Raw genomic sequence first — 23,917 nt, 5'->3', positions numbered from 1 at the left:
ACTGATGTCAAGAAGCTTACTGCCTGGGGGCGCCTGGGTGGCTCAGTCGGTCGAGCGTCCAACTTCGGCTCAGGTCACGATCTCTCGATCTCTCGATCTCTCGGTCCATGAGTTCGAGCCCCGCGTCGGGCTCTGGGCTGATGGCTCGGAGCCTGGAGCCTGTTTCCGATTCTGTGTCTCCCTCTCTCTCTGCCCCTCCCCCGTTCATGCTCTGTCTCTCTCTGTCTCAAAAATAAATAAATGTTATAAAAAAAAAAAAAAAAAAAAAAAACTGCTAAAAGAAGCTTACTGCCTGTTTTCTCCTCAGAGTGTTATAGTTCAGGTTTTACATTCAAGTCTTTAATCCGTTTTGATTTGACTTTTGTGTACGATGTAAGATAAGTGTTCAGTTTCAGTCTTTTGCATGTAGCTACCCAGTTTTTTAAAAACCATTTATGGAAGAAACTCTCCTTTCCCCATTGTACATTCTTGGCTCCTTTTTAGTAAATTAATTGACCATATATGCATAGTTTTATTTCTGGACTTTCTATTCTGTTCCACTGATAGATCTGTTTTTATGCCAATACCATACTGTTTTCATTACTATAGCTTTGATACATACATACACCCACACACATTTTTTTCCACAAGAAATTTTTTACAAATTGTATATAATTGGTATAAAACATGTTTTGGGTATGCAACATAATTTGATATCTGTATGCACTACAAAGTGATCACCACTAAAAGTCTAGGTACCATCCATCACCTTCTAACTGACCCCCTTTGCCCATTTGCACACCTCTCTCCCCTCTTCCCCTTTGATTACCACCAGTCTGTTCTCTATACCTATGAATTTTGTTTCTTGTTTTGTTTGTTCATTTGTTTTTTTAGATTCCATATATGAGTGAAATTTTATAGTATTTGTCTTCTTCCTTCTGATTTACTTCACTTAGCATAATATCTTCAATGTCTATCTGTATTGTTACAGGTAGCAAGATTTCATTCCTTTTTTTGTTGAGTAGTACTTTGTAATATATTTTGAAATCGGAAAATATTCTCAAATCCAGACTTGTTGTTTCTCAAGATTGCTTTGGCGTTGCAGAGTCTTTTGTGGTTCTATGAAAATTTTCAGATTGTTTTGTCTGTGTCTCTGAAAAATGCCATTGGAATTTTGGTAGGAATTGTGTTGAATCTGTAGATCACTTTGGATAGTATAGACATTTCAACTGTATTAATTCTTCCAACCCATGAGCATGGTATATCTTTCCATTTACTTGTATCTTCTTTGATTTCTTTCATCAGTGTCTTACGGTTTTCATTGTATAGATCTTTCACTTTCTTGCTTAAATTTATTCCTGAGTATCCTTTCTGACGTCATAGAAAATGGGATTGTTTTCTTAATTTCTCTTTTTGAAGATTCATTTTTAGTGTATAGAAGCACAATAATTTTGATATATTGATTTTGTATCCTGCAACTTTACTGAATTTGTTTATTTATAAATTTTAGAACAGGATTTTATATGAGAAAAAAATTCAGAGAAGTAATCAAACCTAAGGTCACACTGCAAATAGAGCTGGGATTTAGTCTGGAAGTGTGTGACTCCAAAGCTTTTAGCCATGTGTTGTCCTGCTTTCCTCTGCTTGGGAGAGTGGGGAGTGCTTTTGGAGGAGACATTTAGCTTTATATATTAGCACTTTTATTGCCTTACCTAGGATGTTTCAGATTGTTCTGACCTCATCTCATGCTTTCCTGTCTGTGTTCTATTCTGCCTCATCTCCTGCTAGTCCTTTTCCAACCTCATCCTGCATTTTAGACACACTTTCTTTTGTCTGCACTTAAAGATAGCATTGCATTGTCATTTGCCTTGCGTTGTTTATGACAAGAAGTCTGTTTTGATTTTTGGTTCCCTTATAAGTGTCTTTTTAAATATTTTTTTCTTTCAGTAATTTGTGCATAATGTGCCTTGATTTGCCTTGTGTTTATCCTGCTTGTGATTTATTTTGAACTACTTGGATCAGTCTTTCTCTGTGTAGCTCACTCCTCTCTGGTACTGTCCCTATGAAATCCAACTTTGTCAAACTCCTAGTCTGTTTCCTCAGTTTAGCAAGGCCGCCATATTCTGCTTGGGTTTCTCCTTCACCTTATACCACAGTCCATAAATTACTTCCAAGTAGGAAGACAGAAACAGTAGAGCCCATCTTGTTTGTGTCCCTCTTTTCAGGGATCATGGTCCTAACTGCCTATGTTCTGTCTGAAAACAGTTGGCTTATATACTTTGCTCATTTTCTAGTTGTTCATGGCTGAAGGGTAAGTTCCATACCATTTGGCTGAAAGGGGAAGTAACAGCTTACTTAACCTTTAGTGAGTCTGTATCCTGTGTTGTTGATACCGCCATGCCCTTTTATTTGTGTTCACTATGCTGGGGATGTGCTCTTACCATTTCATCTGGTGGATTCCTATTCATTTTACAGGGCTCAGAATAAATGTCATTTTTCTAAGATTTTTTTTTTTCTCCTTTCCAATTAATTGCTCAATTGCTAAATTATCACATCACTTTATATATAATTTCACACCCATATATATTTATGCACATATATTCTTTAAAATGTGTTTCCTTTTCTCTCTCTCCTACTGGTACATGAAGTCATAAGCCATACTTACAATTAATTTATCTTTCTGTCCATAGCACATTGCACAAGACCTAACATGTTTGATTGGTATTTGTTCATTTTTAAGAGTGAAGGAATAAAGATCTAAACCAACCCTTTAAGCAGGATGGAAATGGAAATGCTAGTTTCTATAGAAATAGGAGTGTTTGATGTTCGAGGTTGGGAGCTAAAATCTAGACAAGGTGCAGGCAACCAAGAAAACGCAGTGACTCTTAGCCTGCAAATATCATGTATATGGCTCTGCATAATGTTGATCAAAAAGATACTTATCCCCTAACTTTCTAAGGGCCACTAGAAAGTTGAAATTAAAAGTTCTTAATATGTTTTATAAAAATAGGTTTTTGTAAAATTTTTTGTAAAAAGTTTTTGAATTAATGTTTTCATAAAATTTTTTTTTGGTAAAAAATTGTTTGTAATTCATAATAAAGTTAATTGCTGAGTTTCTGAATAGTTTTAAAGTAGTGGAAAACAAGCACTACTAAAGTAAATATACCATAATATACATGAAAATCTTGCTGTAGTTAAGATAGGCACAACAAAATGTAGTGTTTCTCTGGCTTTATGTAAAGGAAGATACTTCCTGTGAAGTAGTTGATAATATTCTTACATTTCCTGTAACCATGCCTAACAAATGCTTTTAATGTCGCAAATTGTTCTTTAGTATAATTTTGTTTAGTTCCACTAGTAAATATGACAATGAGTTAATGGGCCAAGCTTACATTTAAGCAGGTATAAAATAGGGTGATTGTATCAGAGGGTATATGCAAGTCTTGCTGGTCACTGAAGGCTAGCTTTTACAGCTTTGTTAATAGTCTGCATTTGAAATACATCCTTGAAAATTTTCAGAAAATGGTAGTTTTGTGCTTCGTATCTTGTGCTTATGTAAAGTACTTAAATTATGTTAAGGCAAGAATGGGTAAACTTTATAGTGAAAAGAACTAACAATAAATTGCTCTTAAATTTTAGGTAAAGAAATCATTGTACTTATGTAAATTGACCTATAGTGAATTTTATTGTGGATGCTAGTAATGAGCTGAAAGACTCAGAGGACAATAAATTGTGATTGGAAAACTTTTTCAACCAAAAATACAGTTCTTTGTTTTAGTTGAGGAACACGGACAGTTCCGAGTGTAACAGGCAAATTGCGGTGTGTGTATGCAGAGGGCTACGTGGGCTATATGTTATATCATGGTGCATCGTGCTGCTTAGACTGAGTTGACACAGTTCATACTGACTTTTACTTTAGATCATCAAATCCATATTAACAGTATATGGTACTCCTAGGCTGCCATTATTACTCTGTAATTGTGTTGTGAATGTTCACCATTTCCTTTCTTCTGACTTGTATATTACTTTAACTGTGCCCAGATGCATGATGGCCATTTTACACTTAAATAACAAAAATGGTTTTGATGCTTTCACACATGGTTTTTTTCATGCTATAATCAAAATTAATAAAAATTCAGTTGTGTAGGTTTAGTCAAAATGAAAACCTTATCAGCCAATGAATTATTCTTTCACTTTCGTCACCTGCAGCTGCTCAGCTAAACTTAAATATGTTCTTATCTAATTTTGGTGACAAATTGTGTCTCCTTATATGGGCAGAATTTGGAAATAGGTTGCTTTAACAGGAAAGGAAATAACTAAATTATCTTCTGAAAAGGAATTCAGTAAGTAGCTCTTGTCTGACAGCAGCATGGCTGTTTGCAGTTAGGTATTCCATGTCAATTCTATAGCAACTTTATGAAAGCAATCTTGCCTTTTTTTTTTTTTAACACATAAAAGAAATTTTGTGATATGACACGAGCTGTTATTTATGGTATGAATGAATGTTTAAGTATGGACTTTTTGCTGAAGGGAAATGAACATTTTTTAATGTTGATTCCCCCCCCCCCCCCCCCCCCCCGCCTTATTGGCAAAATTAGTTAGAGAAAAACTGAGATGCTTTGGCCAGAGGTTGAAAGAAAATTTAAATCAGTACTGCTCTTTTGGAGAGGATAGGCTCTTCCTATTAAAATTTTAAATGCACATTCCCTTCAGTCCAGCTGTTTCTTTCTAGATGTCTACCCTTGAGAGCTCCTCACACATGAGTAAACATATGAGAAATTGTAATGTGCCTTCTCATCACAGCATTGTTTATAGTTGTGAATCATTAGGAAGAAAGTAAATGACCTTCAAAGGGGAATGGTTACATCAAGTATGGTTTATCTATTCACAGGGATGTAAGAGTTCAAAATTACAAAGTAGATAAATATAAAACCATCATGGAAAGATTCTTAAGACATGTTTAAAAGTAAGGGTTGTGGAACAGTATCAGGAGAATGTGTCCTATATTACCATTTGTTTTTTTAAAAATCCAGGCAACTAATATTTTTGTATGCATTTAATAAGTATATATTTTTAGAAACTCTGGAAGGATATAGTACACCAAAGGGAGAATAGTGTTTACCTCTAGATGTGGCTGTAGGATTGGGGAAGGGGTCTTTAATTCATTGAAGAGCATTTGCTTTATTTTCATCGTTTGTATTTTTTCTAAAAATAATATTTCTATGTGTTTTTCAACCAAAAATTCTCAAAAAATTTTCACTTGAGAGTGTGTTAATACATTTTACCATTAAAGTTTAATTTTTGAAGTTCTTAATCTGAACTCATATTTGAGGCTTCACATTTTTATTTTAAAAAGACAAAAGAAAAATGGATATAGGGACACACACTCAAATTATACTTTACCTAAATAAAGACACTTAATATGTAAAATATTAAGAACAAAAGGCTAAATATTTTTAATGAGTCCTTTTCCTTTATAATTAAAGTATGCTTCTATCCTTCTCTAGTGCTGCTGGGGGTGAAATCTTTGACCAGTGTGTTGCAGACAGAGAAGACGCCTTTAAAGAAAAAGATGTTCAAAGACTCATGAGGCAGATATTAGAAGGTGTTCGCTTTTTACATGCTCATAATGTAGTACATCTTGATCTGAAGGTAAGATCTAGATTACTTTACAATTTTGAGATTGCTAGAGAATGACACTACAGATGTAAAATATTTTTAACAGTGATTTATTAAAACATTTATCAAGATTGTGTATTTTATTAGGTAATAAGGATATAAAGGTTGTGTCTGTTCTTATCCTCTAACCAATTAGTTATATTAAGGAGATAATGCACATCTGTGTACATAGAAAGATAAATAATAATACTTTGCTCAAGAAACAGAGCTTAGAGGATATTGGTGGGGTAGGTGAACTCTTCCTGGTAAGAGACAGAGTTTGAGCTAGACCTTTAAAAAAAAAAAAAAATGGGATTTAGATAGAGAAAATATAGGAAAATGTAGAAAATAGAGGATAAAATTAATTCACAAGAGTTAAGAGTACTTGTTGGGCAAACATAAATGGAATAGTGTCACTGGAATTGAGAGATGAAATAGGAGATGCTGACAATTGAGGAAAGGCCAGATTCCAGGGGTTTCAAATATCATGAAGTGGTAGATGACTTTTTAGCAGGGATATCTGAAAAACCATTTTGTGGAAAATTAGGCAGCAGTAAATAAAATAGAGAACTAAAGAAATTAGAGGTGGGTAGATTTATTTTTCTTTTGTTTTTTTTAATGTTTATTTATTTTTGAGAGAGATAGAGTGTGAGCAGGGGAGGAGCAGAGAGAGAGGGAGACACAGAATCCGAAGCAGGCTCCAGCCTCCGCGCTGTCAGCACAGAGCCTAATATGGGGCTCATGAGAGCCATGAGATCATGACCCCAGCCGAAGTCAGATGCTCAACTGACTGAGCCACCCAGGGGCCTCAGAGGTGGGTAGATTTCTAGTTTAAAATTATCAAAGAAGGAAGGGGAAGAGGGAGGAAAGAATACACAAAGGGCAGTTATGATGCTTTCAAGTGATCAGTAAGGGAAGCAAAAAAGGAAATTTTATTAGCTAAAAATTCCAGGGACAATTCCAACTTAAGGAATGCCACTATTCGTTCATTCAAATATTGCAAGTACATAGTTGGTTTTTCTTCGGTCTCCAGCTCTACCTTCTAAAAATGGCAGTAAGATGGTAGTAAGTTAGATGCTGCCATTTTAGCCTTACAGTTGTCCAGAGATTCAGCAGGAAGGAGCCAGGTTCTATTTATTAGCTCTTTCAGAAGTTCTGAGATTCACTCTCATCAAACTGACTTAGATCAGTCTGGAACTAGTAAGTGTGTCAGGGGGACGTTGGGGGTGCTGGGTTTTGACTGGCCAGGCCAGCATTACCAGTGTCCTTTGCTCCAACCTGGGAGGGTTAAATTCCTCCTCCCATCCCAAGTTTTTTTTGGACTGAGAGTGGGGAAAGGATGGATTCTCAGACCAGTTCTGTTTCAGAAAGAATAGAGAGTAGGTGGGCGATCAGGAGACAGACAGTGAACGTCCACTACAAGTATCCTTAGCATAGTCCTTCAGGCATCTGGGGTAGAAAAGTCTAAGATCCCTGCTGATGGTTGCTACCACATGAAGTCCAGGTGTAGCTATGGGGAAATGAAACATTCCTCAAGGACTACACCAGTGGCTCCAGTTCCTTATTAGCCAGAGGAGTTCAGGTTAGGAAGGAACATCACCTGAGGAGGCTGAACCCCTGGACCCAAAAAAGGCTTTCCTATCTTGGACTTCTGCCTCATTTCACTCCTCATCCTCTCCCAATCTATCTTGACCTCTGCTGTAGTTTGCCCCGTAGCAGAAAGTAGACACTTAGGGCAGTGCTTCTCCAACTTTGACAGAGATCAGGATCACCAGAAAAGGCTTATTAAAGCAAATTGCTAGGCCCCAATTCCAGAGTTTCTGATTCAGGGAAGGGGTGTGTGATGCTGATACTATGGGTCCAGGCACCGTTTTTGAGAACTCCTGCTGTAGGGCACACCGTGACACCTGATAGATAGAATACTGTATAAATAATTGTGTCTAATCTTTACTGCATGAAGGAACACTCTCAAGGAAGAGTGAACAATGTGTACTCTGGAGGTTGACTTCCAAAGTAAACTTGATAAAATTCCATTTGAAATAAGGGGGAAGGGTAATAGATATTCCCTCAAATAGTAGTCCTACCGAAAAATATAGGGGAAAGAAAACAGTTCGGAAACTTCTTGTTTTTTTCTGAAAAATGCCAATTTAAATTCATTCTGTAAACATATTTTTCTAAAAGATAATTAATTTTTTAGTACGGTAGCTAAAATGCATGATTATAACACTGTAGACTATGGTAGTTATAGTGTCATTTTTTGAAGGTAAGTGTGGACATGTGTGTACCCACATGTAGTCCCAAGGTATTAAAGTTGAAGTGGCCTTAGAGATGATCTAGGTACAACCCTCATAGCAAGAGTGAGGGAACTGGGGCTTTGTTTTTTATACTTTAGCCTGTCATATGGTTAGAAATTCAAAGATCCTAGCTGTAAGAAATACCCAACTGTGCTTCCCTCAGGAACACAGAGAAAGAGATGGTCTCTGCAGTCCAGACTTCAGTGGACTCAGACTATAAGAAGCCTCAGTTAGTCTCAGCCATGCAGAAGAATTCCCAAAAGTAAAGTTTGTGCTATGCTTGTTTCCATATTTGGTTTCACACACTTAAGTTTTATTTTTTATGATGTTTTGCTAGTTTTGTGAAGTAAAAAGGACTTCTAGGAATGAACCCCAATTTAAATAACATTGCATTTATAGGAAATATGCTTTCAATTTATGACAGCTCAACCTATGACTATTATTTAGGAACTAATTAAGTAGCAAGTCAGGTTGCCAACACTATGTGTCATGGATCTTTGATGTTACTTGAAAGCAGCCAAGGGTGAAAATTAAGTTCTTGAATACCAGGTTTAACTGGAAATTATATCCCTTTCTCCCCAATACACTCAGTATAAATCATATTCCTTTCTCCCCAGTACACTTAGTGTAGAATTCTTTCTGGATTTAATAGAGGCTTTGATGATGGGCCTTTGATGTTGGAAGCTGGACTCTTCATGTTGCCTAGGCCCAGAGGAACTAGAAAGAAGACAGGGTGGCCCGATAGGTCCTCAGCCTTTCTTCTGCCCTCACAGTCTTCACATGTGCAGTCAGAATTTGTCTCTAAGTGAACTGCTGGAGGGGGAAGGTTGGAGGTGGGGTTGGTGTGGCAGGAGTGAAGATAGGAATGATTTCTACCAAAAGGTCATCTGCAGTTGACTTTCTGTGACTTCTGTGAATCTGGACAGAGGGTCTACTGTCCTACACCGTTACAGCTGTCCGCCCAATGACAATTTATGCTTGTAATGTTGACTCTGAGTTTCTATAAGAGCTTGAAAGCTACAAAGCTAAATATGTTTTCTAAAGGTTTAATTCTGTGAATTAGAGAAAAAAATAGTTTTAAATCTGTGAAACTTGGTAATCCCTATGTATAGGGTAACTTTGAGTTAGTAGACTATTTGTTCTCCATTATGGTTAAAATGGGAAATTCTTGTCACAGAGACAAGTAGTAGTTAGAAGTTAGAATAACTATTATAGTTGCTCCTATGAAAGAGATAATTGACACAATGGGAAATCTGCTACTTGGCTTCAGATCAGACTCCAGATGGGCAGTTTGCCAAAGGCTGATTCACTGAAGACTCTCAGCCAAATATCTTAAATTGAATATGGCAAATGCTTTGAGGGGTAGCAGATGCAGATTTTGGAGTGTTTCTAGGACGACAAAAATAGAAAAGACACTAGATTATGATTAGGAGAAAGCCCATTCATTTCATGTAAATCATGGCGGGACTGACAAATCTGAGAAACAACAACTCTACCAAAGTCAGAACAAACCTAAAAGCCTCAAAATAATCTCAGTTGGTGAATTAGCCATTGGCATAGTGACCTGCTTTTACTTCAGTCAGAGGAAGGTCTTGACCAAAAAGAACACAAAGAAATCCAGTCTTAAAACCCAGTGCTCTTTGTGTTTGGATGGTCTTCTGTTGGTAGGTGTTCAGTTGTTAGCTTGTCCACCCTGGTAGATGTATATGATGAGAAGCGCAGGAGCAGACCAGGAAGCCAGAGCTTTCCCTTCTGAGATTTAAGTTGATCATTGACAGTTTGAAACCGTAACATTTACTTGAACATTTCTAAACAGCCCCCCAGACTGATTTTAGACAGTATTATTAACCTATTTCTGTACTATGACCTGGGTTTTAATAAATAAAAAGCCAATTAACTTGAATTCTCATTGCCTGATAAAAATGTTCCTTAAAATTTTATCCATGGCAACTTAAGGCTAATTAATAAGCAAGTTAGCCTCAACTTTACAATGATCTTACCCAGAAGTGGTTGTTCAGTAAATGTTAAATGGGTTATGTACAAAGATAAAGATACCAAGATAAATGAAAGGATTCCCCCATGAAACAGAGAAATAAGATTTTACAAAGACCTCCCTACTGCCTTTGTCTATTTGAGGACAGTTTGTGTGTTTCCTTTTTTTCCCCCACTTTCATTGCCTCTGAATTGACCATGTCATTTTCTTTCTTACCACCTGGGATTCATGCATCTTAAATAGAATTAAATATTGTGAACCACAGCTTTTTTATCATGAACTGGATTCCTTAGAAAGGAGGTCTAAGGTGTAATGCTAATGCACTTCTCTTTGTTTTCAACCCATATATTTCACTTACTGGAAGTGGGTATATTTTGCCATCAAAGACTGACAGATTATAGTCCTGTAATTGTACTTGTTTTATTTAGAGGAGTAAGATCTGTTTTTAAAATGTACCTGTGTTCAAACCAAGGCACAGTTGATAGGAACTACATAATAAACATTAACTGAAATTCCATGAAAAAGTTCTGATTTTATGAGATGTGTTTTTTCCTAGCAACATCTCTGTCAACTGTTTAAGTTCTCTCACGTTGGTAGGTGATAGATGCATGTGACTGGGCCTAGATTTCAAGTACAGTAACGTTTTAATAATTTGATCACACTAGTTGAGAATTTACGACATTACCACCACACCCAACTAGTGTGGGTTTTACTAAAGAAAGCATTTCCCAAGTAATGTAAAGTAGAAACAAAACATAAGCTGTTTTAAGCTTATGAAAACATGTAAGCTGTTTTAAGTGAACAAATGATATTTAAGAACATTTCACAGAATGTGCATGTTTTATTAATCATAAAATGAACCTTAAGATATGGTGAAGATTTCCACTTGGCAATATTTCTTTAGGCATTTTTTTATGTACTGGGAAGGGCAAAACACGTTCAGTGATGAATATATATAACAGAACCAAACTTCACTCATCTAATTTGCCTGAATAATGACATTTTATTTTACTATAGTATTTCATTAATATAATAAAACTAAAATTACCTTGAGAAGTCTTGGGACTCATAATCCTAGGTTTTTTCCTTGAAGAAATTACTAGAAGCTAATTAACAAGGAGAATGTCACTTTATAATGAAGTTTGTTTATATATATTACCAAAACCTCTCGTTATTTTATCATTGAAAAGAGAGATTGATTCTAACACTGATCAGCTGAGCATTTTTACTCCTTTTGTGTGTATGTGGCAAGGCAGGGGTGCTTTACCTGGTTTGGGTATTTATAACAATTTAGCATGCGTCTGCAGCCCAAGCTTCTATAGTGACAGCAATTTGGTTTTGTCTTTTTGTTCAGTTTTAGGTTTTTACTGTAGCCAAAACTTTCTATGGTTTTAAAAAACAGGTTTTTATATAAAATCACAGATTACACTGAGCCATGGTATGGTTATTTTCACTGTTGAGAAGTCTGTTTTTATGAATGAAGTTTTCAAAACTTCATATGTTTTCAAAATGAAGTACAGTCTGTGATTGCATAGTGGTAATATGGACATTATGCAAGAGATGTTAAGAATTCCTAAACATTTATTGGGATATCACTTAGATCCTTTTTTATTAACAACGTTTATAGCTGCAGTGTGCAGTCCAGTACCACTAACCATTTGTGGTTGTTGAGTACTTGAGAACTGTGGTGTATTCAAAGTGTGAACTCTACACCAGATTTCAAGGACTTAGTATGGAAAAGAAAAAGCAAAATATCTCAATAATTTATATATTACATGTTGAAGGGATATCTTAGACATATTGAAGTAAAAAATAATTTCATCTGTTTCATTTTACTTTTGATAATATGGCTACGAGACAATGTTAAATTACATTCTGTGACTTGCAGTACCTTTCATAGGATAGCACCAGTTTAGAGAGTATCCACAGATAATTAAGCCAGAATGGCCTGTAACGTAAAGATCGCTTAGTCTTTCAACTTACTTTTCAACCTATTATAATCTAGCTTTTTCTCCCATGGTTTTACTAAAAATTACTTTCTCAGAAGTCTTTCAGACTTTGGTTATTTGCTATATTCAGTAGCTTTTTCTTAGTCCTCATTCTTCCCCTCATCCCATTTGATGATCCTCTCCTTCCTTTCTTACTACAACACGATGCCTGTGTTCTTTGCCTCCCTCTCAGACTGCATTTCTGAGTGCCTTCATCACTCTTGTTGTCTCTCGTTAGATGTGGTTATCAGCCAAAACTCATCTTGGCCACTTCTCTTCTGCCATATTCTCTTCCTCTTGTTTACTTCCATGGTTTTAGTCTTGCCTCTGTGCCCTTGCTTTCCAAAGCAGTATCCTCAGCCTTATATTCTCTCCAGACTGAATTTCCAACTGTTCTGGGTGGTTCTGCAGGCACCTCAGATTCTGGGTCTGAGAATCAAAATTGAACCAGTTGTCCTCTCTTGCTGACCTGACTATATTAGTCAGTGAATGACATAAGCACCTTATTGTTCCTGCTCCTACACAGCAACAGTCACAATGGGCTGTGGATTTTGCCACTGTAATGTGTAAAGTTTCTTCTGTGTTTTTTCATTCCATGCTTCATCATATCCCTCACTCATGCTCTCCCTTTCAAGACTTTAAAAATAGGATAAAGGCACATTCTTCAGAGACATTCTTGTATTTGATGATACTTTGCATGTGTCATGCTATATATTGGCTCACCTGTATTCTTTGGCATGTGACGTTTTCTTTTCCTGGAATGTCCTCTTGCCCTCCCCTGTGGTCTGACTTCTTCCACTTCTTCCAGAATGGCTCAGAAAGCCCTGATTCTTGTCCATCCACCCTCTTTGTGCCTGCCACCACTTTTGTCCCTTTCACCTTTGTGCTGTTCTCCAGTGTGCAGTCCCTCCACTAGTAGCTTGTCCTTGCCTTGGGTGGGGTCTTTCCTCTCCCTGGAATGCTCCCTGCCTACCCCACTCCCCAAAGTATTCTGCCATGACGTTCCTTCTTAGCATTGCTTTCTCCCCAAACACTGTCTTAGAGAAACCTTCCTCAACTATTCTGAATATAACATGCATATGCACACAAACACACACAACAGGCACTGTCATCCATTACCCTACTCTGAGTTCTCCTTGGTGCTTAAAACTACCTGAGGTATTATTATTTATGCATATTTGTCCCCATTAGAATGTAAGGTTCCAAAAGAACAGGGAACTCACGTCTTATTTTCTGTTATTTTTCCAGTATGCAGTCCATAATTTTTTTTTTTTTTTTAATAAATGTCAAAATCCTTCTTATCCTTCAGGGTCTGCTCACTTACCTCCTGTGTAATTCTCCAAGGCTGAATTATTCCCTCTTATTTTTTTTTTTTTAATTTTTTTTTTCAACGTTTTTTATTTATTTTTGGGACAGAGAGAGACAGAGCATGAACGGGGGAGGGGCAGAGAGAGAGGGAGATACAGAATCGGAAACAGGCTCCAGGCTCCGAGCCATCAGCCCAGAGCCTGACGCGGGGCTCGAACTCACAGACCGCAAGATCATGACCTGGCTGAAGTCGGACGCTTAACCGACTGCGCCACCCAGGCGCCCCTATTCCCTCTTATTTATTTGTTACCTGAGCACTTTGTCTATGACAACAGTTAAAATGCACAGCAGAGTTAGTCAAGCCTGATATAGGTGCTTCTGTTTTCTCTTCTGATGGTGAGCTCTCTGTCAGTAGGGACTTGTTATCACTCATATTTACAGTGCCTCCACTCCTGACACAAAATAGACACCCTTCAAATTGTTTTTTATAGTTAGTTATGTTTTTTCCTTTCTTTCAAACAGTAAATAACGTGTGCCTCCCATGTGCTGGCATGGATCCTGGTGCTATCACAGTGACCAGTACTGTGGCTCATGGATCTTTAGATTCTCCCCATCCTCTGTTTCTGAATCCAGAGTTTGAATAATCTACAAGTATTTTCTGATAAGGGCAGAATGGATGGTTGGGTCAACATTGAACCCCTTTAAAAAGGGACTGTCTACACTTCAACTTCTTTTTTCATATTGCAGCTCTTCACTGTTGAACATTGTTAGAATCTGCTTCACTGCCCTCCTGGGTCTTCCCAGCAAGTTGACACCAGGAAAAGAAGAATGGGGAAAAAGTATACAAAGATACTTTTGTGAGAGAGAGCATGGCAAGTAGGAGAGACTGAACAGTGTCCATTGAGACTCACTGTCCCTGGGCCAAGGGCAGCAAGTTTATAATGAGGCTGGAGAGCTAGGCAGGAGCTCGAATTAGCAGCTTCCAAATACATTTGGAAGTTAAGAGTAATGGGAAGCTACTGAAGGGTTTAGGCAGGGGGGTGACCAATCAGATTCATATAGTGCAAAAGCTCCTTCTGGCTAAGTATGGGCAAAATAGATCCTAGCAAACCATTTAGGGTCTGTTGCAATTAAGCAAAAATTGATGGTAGCTTGAATGATTGTTCTCTAGTTAGAGAGAAATAAGTAAAGTTTAGAAGTGCTTACGTTTATGATTTAAAATCAGTAGGATATGGTGACATGTTAGTTAAATGAGGAGAAAGTGGGGAGAGAGGAATGACCAAGGTGATTCTTAGTGTTTTCTTCTACCCTGCTGGGTGAGGATGGCATTCCCTGGGGTGTAATGACCATTGACATACAGGAAATCTGATTTGGGAGGGAAAATAGGAGTCTGGTTTGGGCATGTTGAATTCGAGATAGCCTTGAGACATCAAAGGAGAGAGATTAGGTAAGCGGTTGAAGAGTCTGAGCCAGAGATAAAATCTGTGACTCCTAATGTATAGGTGATAATTAAGCCTTGGGTACAGATACCTTGTGTGAAGTGAGAGTGTGGAGTGAAAAGAGCAAAAAGCCTCAAGATCAGGCTGTGAGAAACCCACCATTTAATGGCCCAGTTAAAGGAAGATGAGGAGACACACACAGCAGCCAGAGTATTAGGAGGAAGACCAGGGTAGTGTTTGTTCTGGAAGTCAAGAGAAAAAGAGTTTGTAAACAAGGAAGGAGTGGCGGCAATGCCAAGCATTGCTAAGGTGGTAGTCCAGAAAGCATGGAAATACGTCGCTGGATTTTAGTGACCTGTGGTAGAGGAATGAGGACACAGAAGCCCAGTGGAGTGGTTGAATATGCATGGAAGGAAAGGAAATGTTAACATTCATTGTAAAACTCTGGAGAACCACAGTGTGATGGAGAAGACGGAAAAATACAATTAGCTAAATAGTGGGATAAATTTGCTATGTATAAGATGTTGTGGAATAGAGAGGGGTCAGGCATCAAACCCTCCCTGGAAGACCAGAGGGGGCATCAGAAAAGGCTTTATTGAGGAATCAGTGCTTTGTTGAGAGCCACCATGCATGGAGTGAATGACAAAACTAAATTTGTCCGGGAGAGAGCTTCCTGAGAAAAGGCAATACATAATGCAAAAGCATAAGATGTGGGAGTGCACATCTTGTTTAGGGATTACAGCTTGTTGGATTTGGAACACAGATTGCCTACAGAATAGTGGCAGGAGGTTAATCTTAGAGAGGAAGCAGAAGCTGGGTTATAAAACACTTGTCGTGCTACAGTGAGGTATTTATACTTTGTTAGTACTGGTGCTTCTCAATTTATCTTTGGAAATTTTCTTAATGGCAGAAGACAGTGTAGACTTTCTGAAGCAACACAAACTTTTCTTTCAAGTGCCATTTCAAAAATTCTAATGAATTTTATATTCTAGTCCATAATATATCTGTTTGACTTTTTATGTAAAAGTGTCTTAGGTTATTTTCATTTGGGTTAAAAAAAAAAAAATGACTCCAGGAATATGAACCTTATTGATTTTGTGGCCTTGGGTAGTTCTCTCTCACCCATGGTCAAATACATCCCATTTGAGAGTGTGTCCATTGGTGAGGACTAGCATCAGTATCATGATCAGACTTACATTATGATGAGATCGTTGTACAGTGAAGGATGGATTGAAGGTGGGGGCAGTTAGAGGCAGGAGGTTAGTAGTCCAGGTAAGAAATAATGAAAGCCCAAACTTTAAGCAGCGGGTTTTTTGCAATTTAAGAAATAGCATTGGCATGCCAGTGACTTCACTAAGGGTGAGACATGGTTGAAAATGAAGGAGATGAACTACTGTAGGATGATTCCCTAGTTGCTGAGCTGGGCATTGAGACTGGGAGTACAGAAGAGGAGGCATGGGTTTAGTGGGGTTTGAAGGAAGAACCTGTTCTTGAGGTGTTTACTGAACTCATGGCCTTTGCTCAGTAGTGGGAGCTGAAGGTGTGGCCCATTTCAGCCAAATGACAAGATAGATTTTAATTGGACCTATGAGTCGGCAAGGGGCTTAGGGTAGAAGGTAGATAGAGGTCATCAGCAGGTAAGTGGTAGCTGAAGCCTTGATAGTAGATGAGATTGCTGAAAGATAGAGGGCCAGTAGGCAAGAGATCTGGGGCAACACCAATATTTAAAAGGAAAGAAGGGAAAAAAATCCTAAGAAAACAGTGAGGGATCTATTGAGGAGGAAAATGTCCAAGAGGGCATATAAGGATGGTTGCCAGTAGTACATTATATAGCAATCAGTGTGTATAAAATGGTGCCTAAAAGACATCCATTGATTTGGTGGGTCTTTGATTATTAAAGATTTTATGATCTTAGGACAGATCTAGGAGAGGGGGCAAAATCCAGAATCAACTGCATTGAGAAGTGAGGGAATAGCAATAAGTATGTTGGCTAGAAAGAAATGCAGAGTCATAGGGGATTCCTTTATGAGTAGCTTGGTCTTGTTTTTAAAATAGGGGTAGATGCACATTTATGGTCTGAGCAGGAGCCAGTGTAAAGAAGGAGATTGTACAAGGCCTGTTGCCTTACACATCGTAAGTACATTGTAAAAATATTTGCTTAATGAATGACTGCTTATTGTTAAATTTGTCAATTTCAGTTTCACAGTTGAAATGTGTATGTTTTATGCACTACTTGCTCTTTCTATTCAGTCATGGTTTCATTAATTTGGAGAGTGGGATGTTATGTTTTTAGCCTCAGAATATTCTGCTGACAAGTGAATCTCCACTGGGTGACATTAAGATAGTTGATTTTGGTCTTTCAAGAATAATGAAGAACAGTGAAGAGCTCCGAGAAATTATGGGTACTCCTGAATATGTGGGTAAGTATTCATAAGACTGGGTTGTGTTGTGTGTTTGGGGTCAGGCATCATCTTCATTAGCAAATTCACATGTGGCATGATTAATAGTAGGGCCAGCCATCTGCTATGTTAAAATTCTGCCATCAGAGACTCCTTCCTTTGTATTAAATATAAAAATGGTAAACTTTAAGGTACCAAACTGATGATCCCTTTCCCGAAAGGCTAACTGAATTTGAAGGTATTACTTCTAAAAAGAATAGAAGAGGATTTTCTTCACAAAGTGTAGGATATCCTATTATCTGAAAGTGGGAGGATATTAAACAAGTAAGGGCCTTTAAAGAATTTCAAGTTCAGTAAACATTGTTAAAGTAATTGCAAGCCCTGCAATTCCATAGATGTGTGAAACAGAGGTATTTTGTTGGATTGATACAAGGTTGAGAGCCTCTGCCAGAAAGAAAAAGGAGATTAAACTGTGAAGGTACTAGTAAGAGAGCAGCTGAAGTGATGAACTGTGGCTCTTACGTTTGGTACAAAAATAAATAAACTATGACCTTTTTGATAAACTGGAAGAAAAATAGGATGCAAAAGAATAGTGGTTTGAATGAGTAACAACAACAAAAAAGATATCTGTAAGCAGAGCAAGGCAGTGAAATAATCTAAAGGTTGTGACCAGAGATTATAATATCAACATTTAAAATTTCAGAGATGAAACAGCCCTTTGTAATTTTAAGGCCTTGGATGTAGCTGTGGAAGGGCAGCTCTTTAGACCTGTAGGTCAAGAAGCATGGATATGCTGGTGGCTGCATGGGTAATGAACACGAGTGTGGAAGTTGTCAGAGGTGATGGCAGGCAGGTTAAGGAGGATAGTTTTTGTGTCCGATGACAGCAAGCACCCAGGGCCCATGCCTGAAGGGAAGCATATTTACCTGACAGTAGAAGTGTCAGGTGGGCAGACAGGCTGCATTTTACGGGGTTTGGGGCGGCCTAGGCCTCCTTTCACAGAAGAGACAGTGAAAGTCATTCTTGAAGGAGTGGAGGATAGCGGGACTTTGTTTACAGGGGAAAGTTAATTCCAAGGACACAAGGCTGGGAGGACGATAGGGTTGAGGAAAACCAAGCTGTTTGGCAATGACAGTACAAAAAAATAACTCAAAGCTTTAACATAAGTCCTGCGATTTGAGAGGCGCCTGGGTGGCTCAGTCAGTTAAGCATGTGTGTTTGGCTCAGGTCATGAACTTGTGAGATCAAGCCCCGCATCAGTCTCTGTGCTGACAGATTCTCTGTCCCCCTCTCTCTCTGCCCTGCTTACACTGTCTCTCTCTCCCTCCCTCTCTCTCTCTCTGTCTCAAAGATAAACATAAAAAAATAAGTTCTACAATTTGAAACAGATCTTTAGTTAGGTAATAAATGATATCACAGGCAGAAAAACAACCTTGAAAATGTCGATGTATTCTTTGTGGCTAGAATACTTAAATTTCAGCAAGTGTCATGACCACAAAGTAAGGTTTAAGAATGTGGCTTAATAGGGCTTCATCTGGGAAAGAGGTAGTCCAGATATTTCGGCCAGTTTAGAGCATTATAAACTAGAATGAAGGGTTGCGAGCTAAGAATCTTATAGTAATTATTGCCCTGAATGAGTTTTGTTTTGTTTTATGCTTTCTGTTCTTTGGTAAATTCTAAATTTTTCTACCAAGAGAGCTTTTTTTCCCTTCAAAAAATAGAAGTATCTTGTTATAAAAGTAATACAAACCCAATCCCAAACAACTAATCCCAATTAAATGATTCAAAAGTATATAATAAAGAAAAACAAGGGGGCCTCTCCTCTTTCTTTCATGGACTTTTAGCGATGAGTGTAAGACTCCCACCTTGTTTTCTACACAGTATCACCTGCCTGGGAACGGTATGCTATCTACTGGCTGTGTATGTGACCTCAGTACTGAAATCTCTGTACCTCACATTCCTCTGTCCATAACATGGGGCCATAATAATACTGCCTTATTGGATTTGCTATACCAAGCTCTTATATCAGTGTTCAGCATATAATCACAAAAAAGGAAGCTGTTTTTATTTCCTACCCCCTCTTCCCACTATCTTTTTTTAATGTTTCAAGTTTTTATTTAAATTCTAGTTAGTTAACATACTAATAATCTTAGTTTCAGGAGTAGAATTTAGTGATTCATCACTTGTATCAACACCCAGTGCTCATCACAAGTGCCCTCCTTACTGCCTATCAGCCTTTTAGCTCATCCCCCGCCCCCCGGCTCCCTGCCCACCTCCCATCCAGCAACCCTCAGTTTCTTCTCTGTAGTTAAGAGTCTCTTTTATGGTTTGCCTCCCTCTGTTTTTATCTTATTTTATTTTTCCTTCCCTTCCCCTATGTTCATCTGTTTTGTTTCTTAAATTCCACAAATGAGTGAAATCATATGGTCTTCCCACCATCTTTTGCTCTATGGTCTCTTATTTTACTTTTTCCCCTCCAGTAATTTGGATGCTATGCATTTCATTTTAAATTTCCTAGTAGTTTCTTTTAAAACTTTTAAATTTGAACTATTAAAAATTGTTTTACTGATAAAGTAAAAGTTTTAAATAATACTTGTAGCTTCTGTTCCACAAGTCAGTTTCAGAAGTAGAAGTTGAGGAAATTTAACCTACTTAACATTTTCTCCCAACCTGTCATTCCTCATATTCAGGGGACGAGGGGAGAAGGTTGTCCCCAACCAGTAATGAATATGTGACTTGAGTGTTTTGTCTTTTCCTAGAATTGGAACATCTTCATTCCCCCCTGTTTTTAAATGGATCCAGTACTTGATTGCCTATCTTTTCTTCCTATTTGCATATTTTTGAAAAAAAATAATCTTTTGGTTGACTGGATTGTATCAATGAGTAGGTTTTTCTTTAAAGGAGGATTTTCATAAACCTCTCCTAAGTTTTTAAACATTTGCAGATGTCTTTCTATTGCTGTATGTGTGACAGCAGTTTAATTAAATATTATCAAAGCAAACTTGTTTTTTACAAACTCCACAGAGGCAACTTTGTTGTCTTTGTGTGTGATGCATGTCATCTGAGAATGCCCAGGGCTCTTTTTTTTTTTTTTTTTTTTTTTTTTTAACTTTGTTGGCTGACTTTTTGTCAGTGGGTAGACCTTTTAAAGCTACAGCATGGAAAATAGATGAGGCATGTGGAATGAATGGGGAAGTCAGGAGGGGAAAGTACCCTCGACTAGGGTGGGAGGTAGGGAAGGAGAGTCACAGATGCATTGAGAAAGATTTGAAAGTAGTAATCTGTTAGATACAATGCATGATTATAGAGGATATGGGAAGAGAAAGTTGTCAGTTTCTATTACACTATTTATGCATTCAGATATTTTAAAAATATTAAGACCCAACAATGGAGGGTGCAGGTGTGAAAAATAAACAAGTTAATTATATCTAGTTAGACTTTATAATAATTCAGATTAATTTATACAATATATATAATGTTAACTTATTTTAGCCCAAATCTTGAATAGTGTCTTAGAATTTCTGGTGGGTTTTAAAAAAAACTTTTATCTCGAAAAGCAAATTAGGAATTTGTTTCACACACCTAAATGTTTTCTTCTGTTTCTGATACTAGCTCCTGAAATTCTTAGTTATGATCCTATCAGCATGGCAACAGATATGTGGTAAGAGCTATTTATGAAAAAATTGATCAAATTAGTTTCAAGAAATGAATAAGTCACTAATTTTTCTTACATTTTCATTCTGATTTAGGAGCATTGGAGTGTTAACATACGTCATGCTTACGGGAGTATCGCCTTTCTTAGGTGATGATAAACAAGAAACGTTCCTAAACATCTCTCAGATGAACTTAAGCTATTCTGAGGAAGAATTTGATGTGGTGTCTGAGTCTGCTATTAACTTCATTAAGACACTTTTAGTTAAGAAACCTGAGTAAGTATTAGTTAATATTGATCTTTGTCAATTTTTTAGTATGCTCTGAACAAAAGCAGGTTAAACTGAAACACAAAAGTGTAGACATTAAGCTAGATAAGACCTTGAGCTTATTATACCTATTGAAAGAAAAAGTGTCAAAACTGAGAATGTTTCGGAGCGCCTGGGTGGCTCAGTTGGTTAAGCGTCGGACTTCGGCTCATGTCACAATCTCACAGTTTGTGGGTTTGAGCCATGTGTCAGATTCTGTGCTGACAGCTCAGAGCCTGGAGCCTGCTTCGGATTCTATGTCTCCCTCTCTCTCTCTGGCCCTCCCCCTCTAGTGCTCTGTCTTTCTCTCTCTCTCAAAAAATGAATAAACATTTTTTAAAAAATGAGAATGTCTCTAGAAAATGTAAGCTGCATCTCAGTATAACAGATATCCTCTGCTGTGTTTGGTCTTCCAAAAGGACTTTTCAGAGACATTTTACTTAAAATATTTTTCATGATTGTGGGAATGGCATTGCACACAAACACCAAAACTTCCAGTCTTATCCAGGAATCACAATAAGATTCTTGTTAACTCTTCATAACTCCCAAAATATAATACAATAAATCTACCTTACGTTCTGATTTATTAAATTGGTTGATTTATAGATTTATTCATTCACTATTTTTTAAGATTTTTTTTTTTTTTAAGTAATCTCTACACCGAATATGGGGCTTGAACTCACAACCTTGAGATCAAGAGTCTCATGCTGTACCAATTGAGCCACCCAGGCACCTCTCTTATGCTCCAGTTTATAATTGAAGTTTTAAACTACTTAAGTGTAAAATGTGTATCTTTTTATAGACATCGAGCCACAGCTGAAGAATGTCTAAAGCATCCGTGGTTGACAGAGAGCAGTATTCAGGATCCTTCTTTCAAGGTGAAAGGGACATTAGAAGAAGCAAATGCACTCCAAGAAGGTGATTCTGTGCCTGAAATTAATTCAGATACTCAGAAACCAGAAACCGAGGAATCAGTTGTAACAGAGGAGTTAATTGTATTTACTTCATATACTTTAGGACAATGCAGACAGTCTGAAAAAGAGAAAATGGAGCAAAAGGCCATTTCCAAACGATTTAAATTTGAGGAACCTTTGCTACAAGAAATTCCAGGAGAATTTATCTACTGAGCAATACTTCCCTTTAGAACTTTAAGATTTCTACATTGAAAACATTAATATTATTTATGGACTTCTGGCCAAATGGTACATGTACTGAAAGTGGACAAACCAGGTATCACTGATAGAAAAAAAAACTAAAATTACTTTGTCAAACTTGTGGATTTAGATATATCAAGACAGATTTATAAAGTTGCCAACCAGGAGTTTTAACGGGTAAAGTTATCTGTGTCAATGTTATTTTTAAGAAGGGAGATGTTTGAACCTTTTATTTCTAAATCCTATTTCTCCAGAATGAAAATTTGTTATGCAAAGATAATCTGTATTTACTTTCTTTAAAAATCGAAGTAAAAGTGCCAAATTAACATCTTTGTAAATCTATTTGCATTATTCTTGTGTATCTATATATGCATATATGTATTGATATCTTTACTAAAATTGATACTTTTTCACTTTGGATTTTTTTGGAGGAGTAAGATTTTAATTAGGTATCTTTCAAATTTTGAGACCTAGAATAACATCCATGATAGTTTAATAATGTCTTATTTTTATATTTTATTACTGCTTTGTATCGACTTGATTTGACTTCTTTTGTCTTTGTTTTTGCCTAATGCTTATAACCTATCAGTGAAAACCCTTGCTCATTTTTTTTTTTTCTCTTCAACGTCACTAATAAGAGTGGTGTTGATTTTTCACCTCCCATTATTCTGGTTTTAAGGTCAAGGTAGATTAAGTAATCCTGTAATATTAAACCAGCGTTGGCTTCTCAGCTGTTTCCCTCCTCACACCTTACGTATTTACCCCCTTTCATAAGGCTGTCCCCTGCCACCACCTCACATGCTTATCACCTAATTTTGGTCACTTGCAAGTGTCAGTGTGATCTGATCAACATGATGGTTGCTTTGGTCAATGCAAAGACGCTGTTGTATTGTTTTTGTTAACAAAATCCCCCAGAGTGGGGTAAGACTGGAAGCATATTCATCTTGGCCATCGAATCTCTATTTCTGTTGAGTTTATTAGACCTCAGATTGTATTAGGAAAAGTTCTAAAATGCCAAAATATTTATAAACTTTTATTTTGTTCATAAAAAATTTGACATTGGATACTTTGTCATTAGGGAGGAAGCCTTGTTCCCTAAAGATATATAAAAATATACTCAGTAGAATTTAATTTGATTGGGATTGAACACTTCAATTGTAAGTAGTCCCCACAGTGAATAGTAAATTCTTATTTAAAAACATGGAAACGTAGGGGCGCATGGGTGGTTCAGTCGGCTGAGCGTCCGACTTTGGCTCAGGTCATGATCTCACAGCTTGTGGGTTCGAGCCCCGCATCGGGCTGTGTGCTGACAGCTCAGAGCCTGCTTCAGATTCTGTGCCTCCCTCTCTCTCTGCCCCTCCCCCACTTGTGCCATGTCTCTCAAAAATAAACACTAAAAAAATTTTTTTAAATGGAAATGTAAAAGTGTACACTGTGTAACTTGAAGCAACTAAATCTCTTTTTCACACAAAGTCTTAGTAGTGTCCTTATTTATCAAAGTTAGGCTCAGGGCGTTAGATGCTCGTGAATGCAGTTGGTCTTTCCCACGTGTACTTTGTGCACACGCCAGGCTTGTGCTGTGCACTGTGCCCTATACTGTGTACAATTCAGACCAGTCCCTTTGCAGGCTGCTCTTTGGAAGTCACATGATGCTCTCTTCCTAGCATGGGTTCTCAGATGTCACATCCTGACAGTGGCAGCACCTCACCACCCGTTTCAGGTGTGTGCGGAGTTCAGTGTTAGACA

General features: G+C 37.5%; 1 protein-coding gene across 2 annotated transcripts in view; it reads left to right on the top strand.

Moving 5' to 3' along the window:
- The window catches only part of STK17A (serine/threonine kinase 17a), a 38,341-nt gene extending 15,844 nt beyond the window's left edge, over window positions 1-22,497 (top strand). Inside the window, exons 3-8 of one of the 2 annotated variants that reach the window (XM_053897394.1) lie at window positions 5,487-5,631; window positions 16,953-17,079; window positions 20,671-20,719; window positions 20,808-20,987; window positions 21,820-21,935; window positions 22,035-22,497. In XM_053897394.1, the coding sequence (XP_053753369.1) occupies window positions 5,487-5,631; window positions 16,953-17,079; window positions 20,671-20,719; window positions 20,808-20,987; window positions 21,820-21,935; window positions 22,035-22,144 (727 nt within the window). In that variant the 3' untranslated portion in view covers window positions 22,145-22,497. Of the gene's footprint in view, window positions 1-5,486; window positions 5,632-16,952; window positions 17,080-20,670; window positions 20,720-20,807; window positions 20,988-21,819 lie in introns of both variants that reach the window. The other variant, XM_019451067.2, reaches the window with a different exon arrangement.
- The last annotated feature ends 1,420 nt before the right edge of the window (window positions 22,498-23,917 follow it).

Source organism: Panthera pardus, unplaced genomic scaffold (genome assembly GCF_024362965.1).
Source record: "Panthera pardus isolate Hobbes unplaced genomic scaffold, ASM2436296v1 HiC_scaffold_8, whole genome shotgun sequence".
NCBI classification, from domain to species: domain Eukaryota; kingdom Metazoa; phylum Chordata; class Mammalia; order Carnivora; family Felidae; genus Panthera; species Panthera pardus.
The sequence above is the reverse complement of the archived record's forward strand: the minus strand, read 5'-3'. Positions and strand labels throughout refer to the sequence as shown.